A 19680-nucleotide genomic window follows, 5' to 3' on the forward strand; every position below is an offset into this window, starting at 1 on the left:
CCCCGTCTACAAGACACGCTTACAGGCTGAAGTAGAACCTGTTCGTCGATTGGTGTTCTTCCCGCCGGGAAGACCCCCGGGGATGCCCGATCGCGGTCGTGCTTTCTTTCCTGCAAGATGGGTTGGAGCGAAGGCTGTCTCCCTCCACCCTCAAAGTGTATGTCGCCGCTATTGTCGCACATCACGATGCAGTAGACGGTAAGTCTGTGGGGAAGCACGACTTGGTCGTCAGGTTCCTCAGAGGGGCGAGGAGGTTAAATCCTCCGCGCCCTCATCTGGTACCCTCTTGGGATCTCCCCTTGGTCCTGTTGGCCTTGAGGGAGGAGCCCTTTGAGCCTCTGCAGTTAGTAGAGCTTAAGTTTCTGTCATTGAAGACAGCGCTCCTCACTGCATTGGCCTCGGTCAAGAGGGTTGGGGACCTGCAGGCATTTTCGGTCGACGATTCGTGCCTAGAATTCGGGCCGGATGACTCTCACGTTGTCCTGAGACCCCGGCCTGGTTATGTGCCCAAAGTTCCCACCACACCCTTCAGGGATCAGGTGGTGAACTTGCAAGCGCTGCCCCGGGAGGAGGCAGACCCAGCCATTGCCCTGCTTTGTCCCGTCCGCGCTTTGCGCACTTACGTGGACCGCACGCAGAGCTTCAGGACCTCAGACCAGCTCTTCGTCTGCTTCGGGGGACAGCAGAAGGGGAAGGCTGTCTCCAAACAAAGACTTGCCCACTGGATAGTCGAGGCTATAGTCTTGGCCTATCAGGCCCGGCGCTTACCGTGGCCCCTCGGTGTGAGAGCACACTCTACAAGAGCCATTGCTTCCTCTTGGGCGTTGGCGCGGGGCGCCTCGATAGCAGACATTTGTAGAGCTGCCGGCTGGACGGCACCTAACACATTTGTGAGATTTTATAATCTCCGTGTAGAGCCCGTGTCCTCCCGTGTACTTGGCTCAGACGGCCAGTAGCACTGGGACACTGCTCTGTGTCAATCCCGCTTGCTGCGCCATTCCCCTCTACGGACCGGATACGTGCGCTTTGTTGCTTCTCAGTTCAGTTCCCCATGGCGAACCCTGTTGAAGTTCCTCCCGCACCCTCGGCAGTCAGGCGTGGCGGAACGCCAGACGCCAGGTCCAGCACTCGTGTGTTTGCCCAAGGTCAGCCCTTGTGCTGGGCTAGGTGCCCGTGTGTAGTGATTCCCCTTCGGGTGATCCCACATGTGTATTCTTCCACGGTACGGTTCCCCTCACGGTGAGCCCGTGTCTTTCCCTGGCAGAGACCTTCTGCCATCTCTGCTGTGTTATCTCACCCCAGGCTGGCTGAGTCTACCTCAGAGACTTCCATATGTAGTACTGCCCTTGGTCAGTCCATATGTGTAATTTCCACGTGGTACCTCCTTACACAGGATGTGGCTTCCGTAGCGTTCCCCTACTTGTGGTACGCTTTCCCAGTGTTATCCATACCCACTGTACGGAACAGCAGTGGCTGTCATCTCTGCCTAAGCCCTGTCCTATCTTCCACCCCAACTGGTGTGGGGGGACTTGCCGGCTTCCGCAGGGCACTGGAGGGGGTCAGCAATAGTGGCGTTTTCCAAGGGATCCCATTAGTCAGTCACACTGACGTTACGTCGAACGTGACTGACTGATAGGGAACGTCTCGGTTACGTATGTAACCCTCATTCCCTGAAGGAGGGAACGGAGACCTAACGTCCCGTCGCCATAGTTGCTGTACCACCGCTGTACGGCCGGGGCACACAGTCTCGGCTCCTCAGCGAAAAACTGATGTGCGTTTGCACGCGCTCTCCTTTTATACCCGCACTGCGTGGCGGGGTGCGCGTGGCGAAACACGCACGCCAACTGTCATTGGCTTGTTTTGTTAACACTCGAAGATGATTGGGCTCTCGAGCGAGTTCCCATTAGTCAGTCACACTGACGTTACGTCTCCGTTCCCTCCTTCAGGGAACGAGGGTTACATACGTAACCGAGACGTTTTTTGGGGAAGCCAAAGCGGTTCTTTTATGACATTGCCTCGAATTGCTATGAGTATCAGTTATCCGCTGACTGAGGTTTTATACCTTGACTTGTCTTAATGGACCAGGGCGACTGCTTAAATTGTAAGGAACCCTCAAACTTGGTCAACAGAATTACAGAGAGAAAGGGGGAATGAATCACTGGTAATGCATTTAGCTTGAAATGGCTAATCTGAAGCTTTGATTTGCCACTGTTATGCAAAGCTATAGTGCCCTGGAGACCTTGAGATCAATACATACTGTGCTAACTGCCTGAAATGTGCTGGCTGCTTAACTTTGTATTTATCAACAAATAATGACTTTTCATGCTCTGTACCTTTTTATTAAGTGACTAACTTACTGTGACTAACTTACTGTTCTTTCTTTCTTTCTTTCTTTCTTTCTTTCTCAGTTCATTAATTTATCTTAGTGATTCACACACATAAGCGTACAATGGTTTAGCAGTTTTATATTGTGCCACGATGCTATAAAACAACATTTTATCCTTCAAAGTCTCAGAGATCAACTGAAAGATTACTGTAATCTGGAGTGCTAACCAGTGATATACAATGATATTAAACTGTATTCTATCATGCCATTGATTCCTGATTTACTTTTTTTTTTTTTTTTCATTAAAAATTATATAACTGTATCTAGATAATGATATCTAATTATTTTCCTGACAGTTGCACTGAGCTGGACTTTTCTTGCTAATGATGTCAAGCACAGTATGTGGAGAAATAAAAATGATTATGGCTGTCAGTAAAGAGGAAGTTTTATGGTGTTATGATTATAAGAGAAATGCCGATGTGCACTAATGTTGTTTGCTTACTAATGATTCTCTAAAGATGAGTCTCTTCGATTATTGCTGCAAGTCTAGGATTTATTACATGTGATAGAGTTAATGAAATTAAACATACAGGAACAGCAGGGACCTTTGAGCGCTCTGCATATGTGGATGTTTGGTCTATCTCTCTCAACAGAGTTAAGATACAACATCAGGTTTAATCAGCAAAAGTTTCCTATTCCCCTTTATTAAGATTTGTTTCCTCTGTCTCATGATACCACAGATCCTGCAGTTACAGTGTTTGCAGGAAACAGCCCGTGGACGCTGGGGAGAGAGAAAAAGTTTATGAAGAGACACTGATGAAGGAATTATCTTGTAGTAGCATAAATGATACACACAAACACTAACACACTAACGTTCAAAAGTTTCTCATCAGTAAATTAAATTGACTGTAAAGACAATTATAATGTTATAAAAGATTTTGTGAAGGATCGTGAAAAAATAGTTTTACTGTTTCCATTTGAAAAACTTCACTATGTTAGTGAACATCATTTGACATTGGTTTGCAACGGAAGTTGTATTCAATATTGTAATAATTTTGGCAATAGATAAACCATTAAATGGGTGATTCATGAGTCCCTGTAGTCCAATTTGACTCATATCCCAATATTAATATATATTTCTGAACTTGAAAGGTGATTTGAAAGGTTTATTTTCAAATGTAGTTTCATCACATCTTAGTTGTTTAAAGGATTAATGGCAATTACCAATTAACGTTTTTTTAAAAGGTTGTTTAATTTTCCAATGAAAGATAAGCCTTTACATAATTTGTTACTTTTAATGACGCCTGAGCAGATTTTGACTCTTCAAATTGTTTTGGAAAAAGTCTCTTATGTGGCCTGGCCACTGAGTAACCATGACCAAATTGAAATAAAAAGGAATGCTTGAAATTAAAATGCTTTGATTTAATGCTTTTAGTTGTTATGCGGTCTACATTGCTTCCCTCATCTGTTCTTTGTAGGGGTGAAGGTGCGATCTTTCATTGACAAAGAGCACTGTTATTTCCAATACGGTCTTCTCATTAACCAAGATAAATGATTTTGCCTTTGTGTTATCTCTGGCTAAGTGGCTGCTTACACATTCAGCCTGATGAACAATGAGTGTTGTCCAGCCATCTCTGTTAGATGATGAATGGGATCCACAAATATTTGTGTTCTGCTCTCTCCTGCGTGTAAAAACATGGGCTGGGATGGTGTGTGTTTCAGTCTGCTGTAGTTTGTGTGCTGGGGAAGTGCAATTTTTTCAAAGCGTCTTTAGTGGCTAAATTGGGAGGCAGTGTAAGTGAAAAGGAGAACATAAATCTCTCATAACAATTGATGAGTAATGCTCAATCATAGTCGCCATAGCTTTACGCATTGTTCGAAACAAGCGTGTATGTGTGTTATGGGCTTGAGTGTCTTTGCCTGTTTTAGCCTTAGTCTAGTAAGCAGGCATGCCATAATGGATTATAGGCCTTCAGTTAGGAACCTGCTTAGAAGTGACAGGGGTTAGCGCGCTCCCATAATCCTTTGGGCCTTTGTCTGACTGCTGACATGTAACTCACCCTGAGCTATGTGAACGTTACTGTCCGCAGTTATATATACATACATACTGTCTTTACCACTTCACCACCTAATGCAGTGTCTGATTAACCCTTTGCAAAGACCCGCCCCCGTTCGTTACTCTTGCTATGACCCATAAACCACGCCACACATTATGTTTTCACACAGTGAAAAATACATCTCGGAGCAAAGAGAACCTTTGGAGAACTTAGGCATACAACATTAAAAATAAAAAAAAAGATTTTAATGTGCAGATCCTGATCATACAACAACAACAACAACAATAATAATTATTTAACTGGATTTTTTTAAATATAATAAATGTTATATAATAATACATATGTAGTAGTAGTAGAAATAATAATAGTAATATGTATTATTGCTTTTTTATGAATGTTTGTTATTATAAAATCTAAGAATGTACTATATAATTGTCACGGTGCACACAGCAGGGAGGAACGAGGAACACGCAGACGAGGATATAAACTCAAAATACAATCTTTAATGACGACATCAAGGCAGGGCAAGACAAGGCAAGGCTGACACAGACAGGAACACCGGGGAGTAATGAGTAGACCAGACGAAATCAAAGTGAACAGACAGGACTATAAATACACAGGATAATCATAGATAACGAGACAAACACAGCTGGACAAGGATTAACTAATGATTACATTTAACAAGGACAGGAAACAAACCAAATATGGAAACATGAGGCGGGAACACATGACACACGACAGAGGACTGACAATAATATAATAATAATATTAATTAATATCATTGCTTTTATTTTTTATGAATGTGTGATTTTATTATAAAGTCTATGAAGGTGCTATAATAATAATAATAATAATAATAATTCAATTGGATTTCTTAAATATAATAAATGTTATAATAATAGTAGCAGTAGTAGTAGTAACATTAGGCTTTTATTTTAGCTTTTTATAAATGTTTGTTATTAGTCTAAGAAGGTACTATATTATTATTATTATTATTATTATTATTATTATAATAATATGATTTATTATTATTATTAATGCACACATTGATGATGATAATAATAATGATTCACCTTATCTGCTTGCTGAGATTTGTACATCTCTGCAGGGGTCGTCTGACCTGTTTGCAAATAGGGCACCTCTTTCTCCTGTTTTGTCCCCTTTGGCAGTGTTGTTGGGTTCCAGCAGTCTTGCGTGAAGGCTGTGTGTTATACAGCTATCCAGCCGTCTCTAGACACCCACAGAATGTTCTATTTGGCATCAGCCAGACGCATGCGCTCATGGTCCACTGCCCTCCATCTGCTCATTTACCCGAAATAGAACCATAAAAGTTTTCTACTGAAAGATTTTCATAATTGTTACAGAGAGAACTTGAGATGAGAACTGGAATGTGTCTCTTTTTACCATTTTTGTGGGATGCGGAATATGATAGCAGGCTCTGTATGTATATGTGTGTCTATGGATGTGTGTGTGTGTGTGTGTAAGACACTCTTAAGTGCTGGGTGTCTCACAGTGCACACAGCCAGATGGTCACTCCACTCAGGCATCACTACAGAATGACCCTTCCCATGTCCGTTGCTCCTTCTAAAACACTAAAAATTATTTCCAAGAGTAAACAAACCAGCGTGAGTCTCTTCTGCCCTTCTCCTTGCCTTACATTAGTAAGGTCAGATGCTTGATTATGTCAGAAATGGCTCCTCCATAGCAGCATTTAAGAACAGAAATGGCTTTCAAAGCTGTTTGCACTGATAAAATGCTGTATTTTGTGTTTGACCTTTTATATTTTCCCCTTTTTATACTCCACACAAGGGTCTGAAAAAATTTGACTGAATGTGTTGCTTGTCTGCTGGCTGACCTCACTATGTGAGCATCATTAAAGGCTTTCCAGAGGTTTTGTGATTGAGAGGTACATCACACATCGTGCTTGCTGGAGAAGCTGCGGAGTGACCGTTCACCTCTGTTTTCTCAGTTCAATTTTATGCTGACGGAAACGAGACTGTGTGGGGTAAATGTACAGTTTTTAGAATGGCCTGCACTGTATAAGGTCTAGAATCGTGTAATCATGTAATTTTTACGACTCACAACTTTCAAAACTGGTTTGTGGAGTTTGTGTCTACTGAAAGTTATTTTGGGAAAGATGTTTTGTCAGATGAATAATGCATTGGAATGCACTGTACCTTTATCCCTCACAGCTGTTTTCATTCCTGTCAGAAATTAAATATGGTGCTATCCTGACTAAACTCTATTACTGACTGTGCTTATGTACAGATTCTCATCAACCTGAATAAATGTATTATTTTAAAGGGATAGTTCACCCAAAAATGAAAATTCTGTCATTAATTACTCACCCTCATCTTGTTCCAACCCCGTAAGACCTTTGTTCATCTTTGGAACACAAATTAAGATGTTTTTGATGAAATCCGAGAGCTTTCTGACCCTCTATAGACAGCAACACAACTACCACGTTCAAGGTCCAGAAACATAGCAAGGACATTGTTAAAATAGTCCATGCAACATCAGTGGTTCAACCATAATTTTATGAAGCTACATGGGAATACTTTTTGTGTGCAAAGAAAAGAAAAATAATTGCTTTTTTCAACAATTCTTTTGGGAGAACTATCTCTTTAACAGATTCTGCAAGATCTACACCACCATTCGGATCCATATCATTCAGATTACGCTAACAGTCAAATTATTAACATATTATTGGGTTGCATATAAGCAATGATTCACAGGGGCAACTATTGAGTTAAAAGAGCAATCTGAAATTTCAAAGAAATGCAAATTTGACTTTTGACTGCAAAGTAATTCCTGTGATACTGTCCTAAACTCAGTGATTTGTCTGAGTTGTCTTGGATGCATATGGCTTGCCAAGTCCTTACAATAAGTCTAAAACCAGAATAAATCACTCATGCCTGAAGACTTGCTACTGAGGGTGAATTGTTTTGGTTGGCAATTGAAACTCTGATCGCATACAATTCCAGAAAGAAAGAAAAAAATACTGCAAAAGCTGTGATTATTGTTAGTTTGAGGGAAAATGGATTCCGAATGCAAATGAGTGTGGTATTAGAGGTGGGCTGAGAAAGAAAAAGTGGCTTCAGGTTTATGGAATCTTATTTCTTTCTCCCAACTCATTTTCTCTAGGTATGAAGAGTTGAACTGTTAAACAGATATGGAGTAGTTTAGACTGCAGCCTAGACTTATTCAGTGGGACTATTAAAGAACAAAGAACATTGTATAGAATTTGTGTCCCTGTGCAAACAACCTATTAAGTGTAACAAAATAATGATGAAATAGTAGTACATGGAGACTCTACCATTTGATCTCACATACAAACTTGTCAACTATCGACTTCATCTATTTCTCCTCCTTGTGCATTTATTTGGACAGACTCTCAGGTTTCTACAGTCATGTGTGATTTCTAAGCTTGGAAAAGTCAACGAAATGGGTGATACATTTAAAAATTCATGGACATTTCTATAGGGAATTGAAATGTTTTTAGTTCTGCTCTGCTTTAAAATATTTAATTGGCTAGATGAGGCTTTTTGTAGAGTAAAACATGCTGAACATCACCTTGATAAAATAAGTCTGTTTGATGTGGGTTTTATTGCAGACATGTACACTAAACACTAATATCGACTTGCAGGACTCTCTGCATTAATATTGGATATACAGAATCTCTTCATAGGAATCAAAGGAATTATCAGAGTTATAGTAATTAAAATCCTATGCTTTCCTCCTCAGACCCAGAACACTAAATTTTAGTTCTGTTTGGCTGGTCTTCTTCAGTTCTTCCACATTTTTCTTTGGTCCAAAAATAAACAACGTACCCAAACGAATAATAAACTTGTGCCCTATTGATCATTTGTTCTTCTCGTTTGTCTTTCAGAGGGATGCCAAAGGCCAGTATTTGTTTGACCTCATTTGCCACCATCTAAACCTGCTGGAGAAGGACTATTTTGGCATTAGATATGTCGATCCGGATAAGCAACGGGTGAGTGTCCCACCATGTGGCTTGCCTCGAACAGTCCAAGGTCAACGGTAATGCAGAGCACCAATTCATCATCTCAGCATTCGTGTCCACAGCCTTTTATTAGGAGAAAGCTGCATCTGTCAGAATATTCAAAGTGCCTTTCATTTCTTAGAGCTTATTGGTTGTGATGCCTAATAAGTGATGAATTAATGGGTGTTATGGGTGGGCTGTGTTTGTATTGATCCTGCAGCAGTCAGACTGACTTTGAGGGTCATTCTGGAGTAATCAGGGAGTGTCACTGAAAGAGATAGAACTGACGATTGATGGAATGAACCTTCTAGAAGGACAGGTTTGAAAACTGTAAATCATTTGAGGGCAGACCTTCAGACCATTATGTGGCTCCGATTAATAGAGTTTGCTTTAAAGGGCCAGTTCACACAAAAATAAAAAAATCTGTCATTATTTATCTGCAATAAGGAAAAGGAGAGCATGTTCTCCATGTTAATTTTAGTGCAGTGACGTTATAATGAGGAACAGACTAGCATTCCAGTGGCCCTATACTGTAAGAAAATGGCATTCATGTTTCATGCAATCAATATATCAGTATGTGTAAACATACAGAATTGCCATTTTGCTTCCAAAATGCAAATATGAAATGAATCTAATTTATGTAATCTAATCTAATTATCTAATAACAACACTGCTTCAAATGTTAAAACATGAGATTTATATAAAAAAAATCTTTTTAGCCTAATATTTTTTTATTTTAGTTTTAGTTATAGCAATTTTAGTACTTCAACTTATTTTATATCCGTTAGGTGCCAAGGCAACATTTCTAATTTCTACTTTTCTAATTTAGGTTTACGTTTTTCATGTTATATTTGTTTATTTCATCAATATTAATATAATCTAATATTTTAGGTTACAACACATTTTCAAATGTTAAAAATACATTTTATACGAACAAATTATTAAATGTGTAAATATTTGTAAATTTTAAATATATATTTTAAATTTGAATTAAAAAAAAGATTCAAATGACATAAAACATTTAAAGATTCTAAATGAACATTCTGTATAGCTCCTGTAAGGAACACATACGCTTCATATCTGTCCTTTTGACTGACCCCCTTTGGGAACTTTTCGCATTGAGTGACATAAATAATAATGAGGGCATCTAACTGATGGTAGACGACACACTGGGACAACCTTAGTGTCTACAGAGTGCCCACAATTCCCTTTAGTATGTTCCCAGTTGGCAAAATATGGCTAAGATTAGCTGACAGTCCAGAATATGATCATGTGCCAGGGAAAATTTTGACCAAAAAGCTTTCAGATCACTATAATCTGAAATCGAATCTAGCCTGATGCTATTTCTAGACATTAGCCTACTGGCACTAAGACCCAAATATTTTTTCTCAAATCCAATGGTGCAGTTTGGCTGATTTGGCTTATCTGATGCTGCACACAATAGCAGTGATAGAATCTCAGCATGACGTCGAAGATGTGCTAATGTTTCGCTCCGGAGAAGAAAGAAAATAGATGAAATTATTAATATATCTACCCTGCCCCCATCTCACACTCATACTGATATCAAATCTCTGTACATCTACCCACACTGACCACCTGCTCCTGTGTAATTATGTGTTAGATGAAATATAGATGTAATATGTGTGTACATGTGCTCTGTCAGTATACGTGTGTGAGTGTGGAAATAAAACTCTCTCCTCTGTTGTTTTAGCACTGGTTGGAGTACACCAAGTCAATTTCTAAGCAGATGAAATGTAAGTATCATCAGTCAGATCTTATTTATAGTGCGTAGCTGCCATAATGGAGAAATTACAAACAACACCACTATGGTGACTGTAATGAAGCATGCTAATGGGATTCATGGGTACTATACATTTAGAAATGGTGCAATCTCAAATAGGAGCTGTCATTTGATGAAGTGATGTTGTTGTTCTGACATGCAGTGGGTCTGGAAACCTTGTGTTAAACTTTTATATTAGCATCCAGACCAACACACAGTTTTATAGTTATGATTATAGCTGTTGTCTTTGGTATGAACAGGCCTTTACTCAACACTCACTTTGTATGGTTCTGATCTCAAACAAACTACTGCAAAAACAACTTTCTTAAGGATTGTTTTTTCCATCCTTGAAGCAAGATACATCTACCTGAGAAGCAAAACTGCCTAAGATAAGGTTTGTTTTCACATAATTGTAGAATGTACAGAGAAATTAAAAAAGTAAAATAAAATGTCCACATTTAATTGTATTTGCTACTTAAAAGTAAAAAACAAAAAACAAAATTTCTTAGCCTTAGACAGTTGAAATTATGAAACAATAGAATGAAAGTTACTTTCATTATAAACAAGCACTCTGTTTAATCATATTTTATCTGACTTCACAAGATGTGAAACTGTAGTCTGTTGAAAGTTGTTGAATGTTAAATTCAGCAGCAGCAGATTTTAGGATTGTTTGACCTGCATAATTTGTACTTTGGGGTCCAATTGAAACTAAAAGGCATAAACAGTGAGAATTCAGTAGTATTAATTCTCCAAAATAATATTTGATTATAGTATTGAAACACAGTTACAAATTACTGTATAAAAAGTGCAATATATCTTAAATTTTATTTTTCTTATCCCACTGGCAGATTGTTCCCTGATATTTTAGTTATGAACCTCTCAATATTGTGTATAAAACTATTTTAATTATAAACATCTCAAAATTGTGTTAGATCTATGTTTAAACACCAGGAAAAAATTGTCAGTGGGATAAGAAATATAAACTTAATTCAGGATATATTCTCTGAATACAAGTATATTGCATATTCATACATATTGCAAAATAGCGTAAAGTGTGATGCAATCTTGCTTCTCAAGTAAACTTGTTTTTAAAGATGTTTTGATTAAGGCATTACAGTACACAGTGTGTATATGTATTATATTAAGGCAGCAAGTACTAAATCAGATTAAGTTTACTGATTGAGACAGTGGTTCTCAACCTTGTTAATTTTCTCCACAGCACAACCTCCATTCACCATGTGTCTGCGGGTAAAGTTCTACCCACCAGATCCTGCTGCTCTAAAGGAGGAGATCACCAGGTATGAGCTGCCACAGTGAAAGGATTCTGCTTTTTGCATTCAGTACCTAAATCACATGATTAAATGGTACCTGATTACATAGCTGGCTTAGTTTCTCGCATAAAAGGATAGGATTCCTTGAAGCATAGACCTAAAGCTCTGCTTTGATTAAGCATTACAAACCAAACGGCAACAGATGTTTGGCAGCACCAGAAAGCCATTCAACTTTGCTTTATACTGGCTTTGAAACATTGTGCTTCATTTGCCCAATATGGCCAGTTTGCTATAGAGTGCTGCATTGATGATGTACTTTTGTTGGCCAACCCATAAATTAATGTCACACTAATTACCTTGCCCAAAAATCCAAAAGATTTTTCCACTGGTTTTTGGATTATTAGAAAATAAGCTCTGTGATTGTTAGATCTAAGTCTCTAAGCCAGAAATACTACATCCAGCCCCAGACACCAGATCCTGTCAGAAAATAGACATTTTTTTCCGATATCCTAACAATTAGTCAGAACATATTAAGTGGACTATTTGGACTATCCAAGCTTTCTGCATAGACCTGTGTTTGCCTCTCTCGTTATTTACACTACATGCTCAAATCGGTGGGTGGAGCTAAACAAGCAGTGATGTAGAAGCAGGCGTTGATCATCTTCTGCGGAGGTGGTGCTTATCCACACTATTACATCATAGAGTTGTACATTCCACAAGCTGTCATTTTGTCAGATTGGCTTCAGTATAAGCTGTTTTTAGACTAATGAGAAAGTTTTGAGTTCTGAAACAAAAGATCAAGGGAATTTTGATTTCTCAGTTCATGACCCCTTTACAACACTCTAAATGTATACAAGTGCCTATATGACTCTAATCTTGCTGTTAATCTCAAGATTCAAAGCTGTTTCTCACTCACCGCTAAGGAAAGATGTATGGTCAGTGACTCCTAACAGATTCCTCTGAATGATACATGATTAGCCTCTAGCAAGCAAAGTCTTGGCCGGCATCACAGTGTCTCTCTCCACCTCTTTCATCCCCTCTCGATCAGTCTGCAATGAGGTCACCCAGAAATTCACACACTCAACCTGAAACGAGATCTTATGATACTTATGATGCTTCTTATAACCTAATGAGAGGTCACATTAATGACAGTGTGTGCATATACTGTAAGTAGCAGACATTAAATACTTTGACATGTGGGCACTTCGCAGTGTGTTCAGGTATAGATTGATGTGTGGAGTAGGGGGAGATGCTAGTGTTTACTGTACTGTGAAATGAAATGCTTGTGTGGAACACAAAGTAATAACTCACGCTGAAATGAGAGGAGAAGCTGGAAAGAGACATGAAACAAGAGGATGACCATAGAGTTGAAGACAGGAAATTAGATGAGAGAGAGGCAGGTAGACAGAAGGAGCAGAAAGACTAGCGAGGGATATGGCTGAGAAATCGAGGGATTATCTGAAAGAAAAGGACATCATTTGGAGTGAATGGAAGAATTGGCATAGTCCCTGTAGGAGAAAGAAATGTATCCACCTCAAGCAAGGGTGTCGCAGCTGTTGGGATATGTGAGAGAAAAGTGATTCTGTCTCTCTGCGCTTTCTTCTGCCACTCATATTTCCACAGTAAATCCATGCTGATTTTTTCCGTGAATGGAAATTCTCAGGTTTTAAGAAGAGATTATTGCTCAACACCATGCACAAATTTGTCATTAGCTTAATGTCCATGGCAAACAAGTCACTCATGCCCAAACTGCATCTTAGCAACATAGCAAAGCAGCACGATCCATTCATTCTTTAACATCACATCATGCATTGCAAGTTGTCATATTATGTCTAAATGATGGCTAATGATATGCTATATTTTTAACATTTCAACATCTTTCATCATACTGCATAAAAGTTCGTTAAACTTATTTTCATAAATATGTCTTAGTGAATTAATACCATTTAAGGATCTCAGGCAGCAACAGATAAAGCTGAAATTATATGATATTCAACTTTTTGAAGTCTTTATTTAAATCTTTAGTGTAAATCAACTTTTTTGTTGTTGTAAAATTACAAATTTCTAATCGTTTTAGGAATGGATATCTATTTTGTTTTAAATTATATTGTTATAGTTTCTTCAAACGAAATATTTTTTTTTTCTAAATTTAATTTAATTTTGAATATATACTTTTTATGTACTGTAGTGATATTTAATATTTATATCATGTTTTACCCTTTTCTTTACATTTTAAACTTACAAGCATAAAAATGACACTTAGTAATAACATCTCCCTATAATGAGATGATTTAGTATTATTATGTTCTTGTTAGTAATATGTATCCAGTTTCTGTGATTGTGGATTATTGGAAAATAACTTGAGTAGAGTGCATATTCCACAGAGCAAAGACAAGCATCTCAGCCCAATACTTTGCCTTTTAGCTGTTCCTTTATTTGGCCTGTCCTTCTCCAGAACCAAATGACACTGACACAGAGTGTGTTTTCATAAATGTCAGGTTACAGCTAAAGAAGGAAGCCGATATGTAGGCCAGGAATTGACTGGTGGCTACAGAAATTGCCATTTTAGCTGCTGTCACCTAGAGAGAATTCAGGGAACATAATTGCATTTTTAGCTCCTATGGCCTCTTAAGTGAAAAGCTATTAGCTCTAGCTGGGCTGGCCTACTTTGAGAAGTTAAAGACAAGCATGTCGCTCTTTACTCATGGGACATCTGTTGCACTGAAGGTGAGAAGAGCCAAATACCAGATTGGGACTGGATTGATTTATGAATAGAAAATGTGACACTGGTGCATGAGGAAGCTCTTGTCTTTATATAACAGTGCCAAAAATAAGTTTTTCATCACATAAAGCAACGGTATATAAATATGTTTTGAATTTACTCTTTCCATTCCATTGAAATCTAATCTATGAGCTCTAAATCCATAATTACAAAAAGTAGCATCTGTTTATAACATTATATCGCTGTGAGACAGATGTTAGGTCCAGGGACAAAGATGTTTGGGTTTTGAAGTGTTTTTGACTCCTGAAGACTCTTTTCCCCAACTTGACAGCTTTTGACACAGCAATCTGCTTTAGGGCGTCTCTTCCCAAAACAACAATCCTGTTCTCAATTCATTCAGAGAGCTCATTTTAATCAAATCAAAGAGAAATATTCAGCATGTTTTGAGAGAGAGTTGAATCCACATACAGTTTTTTCTCCTACTGTGAAATTTCACATTGCACCTCTTTGTCCGTCATTATCAACCCTCATCATTACAGACAAATAGCTTAACATTTAACATTTTATTTACATAGTCCAAAACAAATGTGAAGGATAATGCACTGTAAAAAAAAAAAAAAAAAAAGTTCAGCCAACTTAAAATGAAGGCAACCAGCTTCAGCAGATTTTTGAGTTTTCTCAACTTGTTTTAAAAAGTTGAGAATCTCCTACAAAAATAAGTTGAGAGAACTCAAAAATCTGCTGAAGCTATAGTTGCCTTAATTTTAAGTTGGCTGAACTTTTTTTTTTTTACAGTGTGGAATGCATGAGGTATTTTTTCACTCTGTACCCTGGTTGCAGGTATCTCGTCTTCCTGCAGATCAAAAGAGATCTGTACCACGGTCGTCTCCTCTGCAAAACGTCTGATGCTGCCATGTTGGCAGCTTACATCTTACAAGGTAACGTAGAATGAACTGTGACCCTAAAATATCTAATATAAAATCTGCATGATGACTACCATTCAGAAGTTTGGGATCAGTAAGATTATTTTATTCAATAAGGATGAAACTTCTATTCTTCAAGTTGTCCTGATGAACAGAAATGTATCATCGTTTTCACAGAAATATTATGCAATACAACTGTTTTCAACATTGGTAATAAGAAGAAACATTTGTAGAGCCACAAATCAGCATATTTTGTACACTTTTTTTTTTCTTGAAGTTCCAACAAGTCTACAGAGATGTTTGAGATTCAGTCACATGAGAAGGGAATATAGTGGCTCTAAGGGTAGGATGCACAGTAATGTTCTTTGACAGGTTGGTCAGGGGCATGATTTGGATGACACTTTTGAATTAAAGATGCACTGTTCCATCACCTCAGAGCACAGAGCATTGGTCAGGACTCATGGGTACCGAGTGCAGAAGCAAATGGCATATTGAAAATGCTATTACTTGTATGCTAATCCACAAAACCCCACATCCTGCCTACTAAGAGAACATATGGCTCCCAACACTTCCTCTCAGAGAGGATGTTCATTAAGACAACACGTTAACATGCCCACATGTCAACTAAAATGCGTCTGAGTAACACGGTTGAACGATGAAAGATTGATTTATGTGTCTGCTTTACTGCTGAGTTTGGACTCTATGAATGGTAGCATGGTGAAAGATTGATTTTTATGACTACTTTGCAGCTGAGATTGGAGACTATGACCCAGGAAAGCATCCAGAGGGCTACAGCTCCAAGTTCCAGTTCTTTCCCAAGCACTCGGAGAAGCTGGAAAGAAGGATTGCAGAGATTCACAAGACCGAGTTAATGTATGTGTTAACCTTTCCTCTCCTTTTTTCTTTATGTATGGCTCAGGAATTATGGAAATGTCCTTTTTTTGTATATTTCTGTACATTTCTGTTATCTGCTATCAGATTTACTTGGTGTGCGTGTCCTAATGTAAATAATTTAGTTATTTCATTTAACATTTTTTCTTGTCTTTATTCTGACTTTTTTTTCCAAGTTTTCAGTGACACTTAATTTTTGTAACATTAAGGCATTGGGTGTCATGAACTACAATGAAAAACATTTTTTTTTTTTTATATAAATGTGCTATTGTCCATTATTAATTGATGCTCATAATTAATACATTAATGTCAATTTAAACAACTAAAAATGTTGAAAATTTATTAATATACACTACCATTCAAAAGTTTGGGGTCTGTTCGATTTTTCTGTAAGGTTTGTCATGTTCTCTAAAACTGCTTTTATTACAAAAATGTGGTAAACAGTAATATTTAAAATTAATAAATGTTGTATTTGGATATATATTTTAAAAAGCATTTCATTCCTGTGATGGCAAAGCTGAATTTTCAGCATCATTACTCTAGTCTTCAGTGTCTCATGATCCTTCAGAAATCATTCTAATATGCTGACTTGCTGTGCAAGAAACATTACTTACTATCAGTGTTAAAAACGGCCAAAATATCATTGTTTTTGTGGAAACAATGATATTTTTTTCATATTGATATCTATTTAAAAAAATTACTGACCCCAATATTTTAAGGTGTATTGTGCGTAGAAATTAACATATTTAACCATAAATATTTAACATATTATTGTAAAATTTTACCACAAAGTTTGATTTTGTTTTAATGCCTTCGTCCTTTGCTAGACTGTATGTACAAGTTAACTAGACATAAAGATGGTTTAGTTGACCTTGTGCACTCTTTTGAGGTGCTGAAATGATCTTTTTATCTCTTTGTTTATTTCTCTCAAATTTACACACTGGATCACACAATGTGTCATTAGTGTGAAGACTTGGACCTCAGTATTGTAGGTCAGATCTGATGTCATTTTATGGCACAAATCCGTAGGCCATCATTGACCAAGCAGCACTTTCTTTCCAAGTTTACATGAGCAAGTCCAACTATAATAGCTCAACGAATGATAAACTGTTAAACTGCCAAACAATCATGGGTTTAGTGTTGGTTTTAGTCTATTAATTACTTGCAGGATTGTAATTTGTCTTTAGAAGCAGTTGACTATTCTTATATGGATGGCACATGAAACTAAGACGTTGTAACATCTACACTTTGGAATTTATGGTCACACCAAACTAGATGATCCACCAAACAGGAGCATGATTACTGCTGCCCTCTGGTGGTGTGACCATTCTATGACCAGAGCTGGCCCATCTGTCCAGTTATGGAAACTATGTTGGGAATGTAGAGTGATGCTCCAAAATGATCCAGTAAATCAGTCCTTGAGTCTGTAAGCAATCGCTTTCTCAGTGTTAAGGGTCGCTTTTCTTCTTTGATTTGCATTGAAATACAAGCCAGGCTGTCTTGTTACATTTAAGGTCTTGAATGTTAAATGGCCAGTGCTGAATAAAACATGAACTGGTAAGAGTTTTCCTGGAGTGAGGATATTTGAACCGTCTGGCTGGTTTGGTTTGGCTTTCTATTCAAGTGTAAAGTGTCAAAATAGATGCATTTGTTCATATTCAAATTGGCATTTTGTTTCAGATGCCTTTTTTAAAATTATTGCAAATTTCCACTTTGCAGGATATGTTGACTACAAAACCACTAGAATGTGGATTCAGTCCAATACAATGGCACCAGTGTATCAGTTCTGAAATGTAATTGGTGACTGCTGTGCTGTTGCTGTGGTTGTTCCACCATTGAATGACACAGATGCTGTTTTAATGTGTTGTTTTGCAGAGGTCAATCTCCAGAAACAGCTGAGCTGAAGTTCCTGCAGAAAGCACAAATGCTTGAAACATACGGTGTGGATCCTCATCCGTGCAAGGTTAGATGACTCTATCTGACGCATTTACAGCTTGCATCCAAAAGCTATTGTGTACTGTGTAGAAGTTTCTGAAACGTTTATGAACCAAGTGCCCTTTTATAATGTCAGAATGTTGAGCTTGAGACTTTAAAAATCCTACCACTACAAACTTTTGACCATCAGTGCAACAGACTTAATTTAGTTCATGAACTTAGTCAGTAGTTTTATATATTGTCATGTATAAAACCACTGATATATGTTTCGCTGTTGTTGTTTTCTTTACATCTTTGTATATATTCTGCAGATTTATGGAAAATGAATAGGGAAATTGCAGCTTGAACCAAGGCCATTAAAATAGTGTACTAAGAAACTCAGTTCTTTCAGTGAGCGTTTTTTGTCTCCAGTTTGTGAAATATCTATTGTCAGTAATCTCAACAGTAAAAGCCCAAAACTGCCCATTTTGCTGCTGAACATTAGATTAAGCAACCCTGAAAACAAAACAAAAGTGTGAAGGTTTGATTGTTAAGATCATTGAGTCTTCCTGCTCAGTGTCTGCTTGTTGAGAAATGAAGGTGATGTGGTCCTCCTCTGTCGTTGTTCATCACAGGATGTATCTGGTAACCCGGCTTTCCTCGCTTTCACCCCGTTCGGTTTTGTCGTGCTTCAGGGGAACAAAAGAGTCCATTTCCTCAAGTGGTGAGTGACTAATACTTGTCTCTTTTCCCTACTGAACTTCTATTGACGTCTTCGGGGCTGAGTAAACACAGACATGCATACACGCATGCATCGTGAAGCTGAAAATAATGAGTCATTCTCGCCTAGCGACGAGCTCTGGGTATACAAGTCACAGCTGGTTTTATTATGTTGTATTATACATTTCCAGCCAAAAGGGCCTGACCATCTGCCTCTTCCTGAACCGTTAGAGCAGACAGGTGTCCAATTATCCTTCACCAGCTCTCCATCCAGAGGGCATGTTTAAAGTCATCTGGACACAACAAGTCTGTGAGGTCTGGTCATACAAAGAAAAGAGAAATGCATAAAATACTGAACCATTGTGCTGCCTGTTTTTGTTTCAGTGTCTCAGGGTTTTGTTATAAGTGGTTCAATCTGTAGTGCAGTATGTTTGAAACACACTTAAAGTAAGAGTAAAGAAAGAGTGAAGAAAGAGTGCAGTTGTGCAATCTATGTGTTTATTTGTAAAACAGAATATGGCAATTTATAGTTTTTCGTGACACTGAAAAAAATGGCTTGTTCATTGTCATTAATTAAAATGAGCTCATGTAATTCAGTTTGTAAACATTTTGTCAACTAATTTGTTTGATTTAATACATTTGTAATAAGACCATGAATAATACATAATTATGTCATTTTCTTCTGTGACATCTTTGTGTGTGTGTGTGTGTGTGCATGTATTATTGAGTGTGTGTGTGTGCATGTATTATTGAGTGTGTGTGTGTGTGTGCGTGTGTATATATACATATACATATACATACATACATACATACATATATATATATATATATATATATATATATATATATATATATATATATATATATATATATATATATATATATATATATATATATATATATATATATATGTATATATGTATATACACAGTGCCCTCCATAAGAATTGGAACAGTAAAGACAAAATGAGAATGACTACAGAATGTCACATTTTATTATTAGCCGTTTCAACACATAAATGTTTTACCAAATAAAAAGAACAGCAGTTTTAGAGTTCATCCCACTCATTGATG

At 37.8% G+C, this 19680-nt stretch overlaps 1 protein-coding gene across 2 annotated transcripts in view; it reads left to right on the forward strand.

Moving 5' to 3' along the window:
* The window catches only part of LOC306843175 (FERM domain-containing protein 5), a 109468-nt gene that overhangs the window by 69406 nt on the left and 20382 nt on the right, over positions 1-19680 (forward strand). The window contains exons 2-9 of one of the 2 annotated variants that reach the window (XM_079374477.1): positions 8273-8377; positions 10098-10140; positions 10520-10560; positions 11386-11464; positions 15000-15097; positions 15832-15955; positions 17849-17936; positions 18523-18611. In XM_079374477.1, the coding sequence (XP_079230603.1) occupies positions 11403-11464; positions 15000-15097; positions 15832-15955; positions 17849-17936; positions 18523-18611 (461 nt within the window). In that variant the 5' untranslated portion in view covers positions 8273-8377; positions 10098-10140; positions 10520-10560; positions 11386-11402. The remainder of the gene's footprint in view (positions 1-8272; positions 8378-10097; positions 10141-10519; positions 10561-11385; positions 11465-14999; positions 15098-15831; positions 15956-17848; positions 17937-18522; positions 18612-19680) is intronic. The other variant, XM_079374476.1, reaches the window with a different exon arrangement.

This window comes from Barbus barbus, assembly GCF_936440315.1.
Source record: "Barbus barbus genome assembly, chromosome: 23".
Lineage (NCBI taxonomy): Eukaryota > Metazoa > Chordata > Actinopteri > Cypriniformes > Cyprinidae > Barbus > Barbus barbus.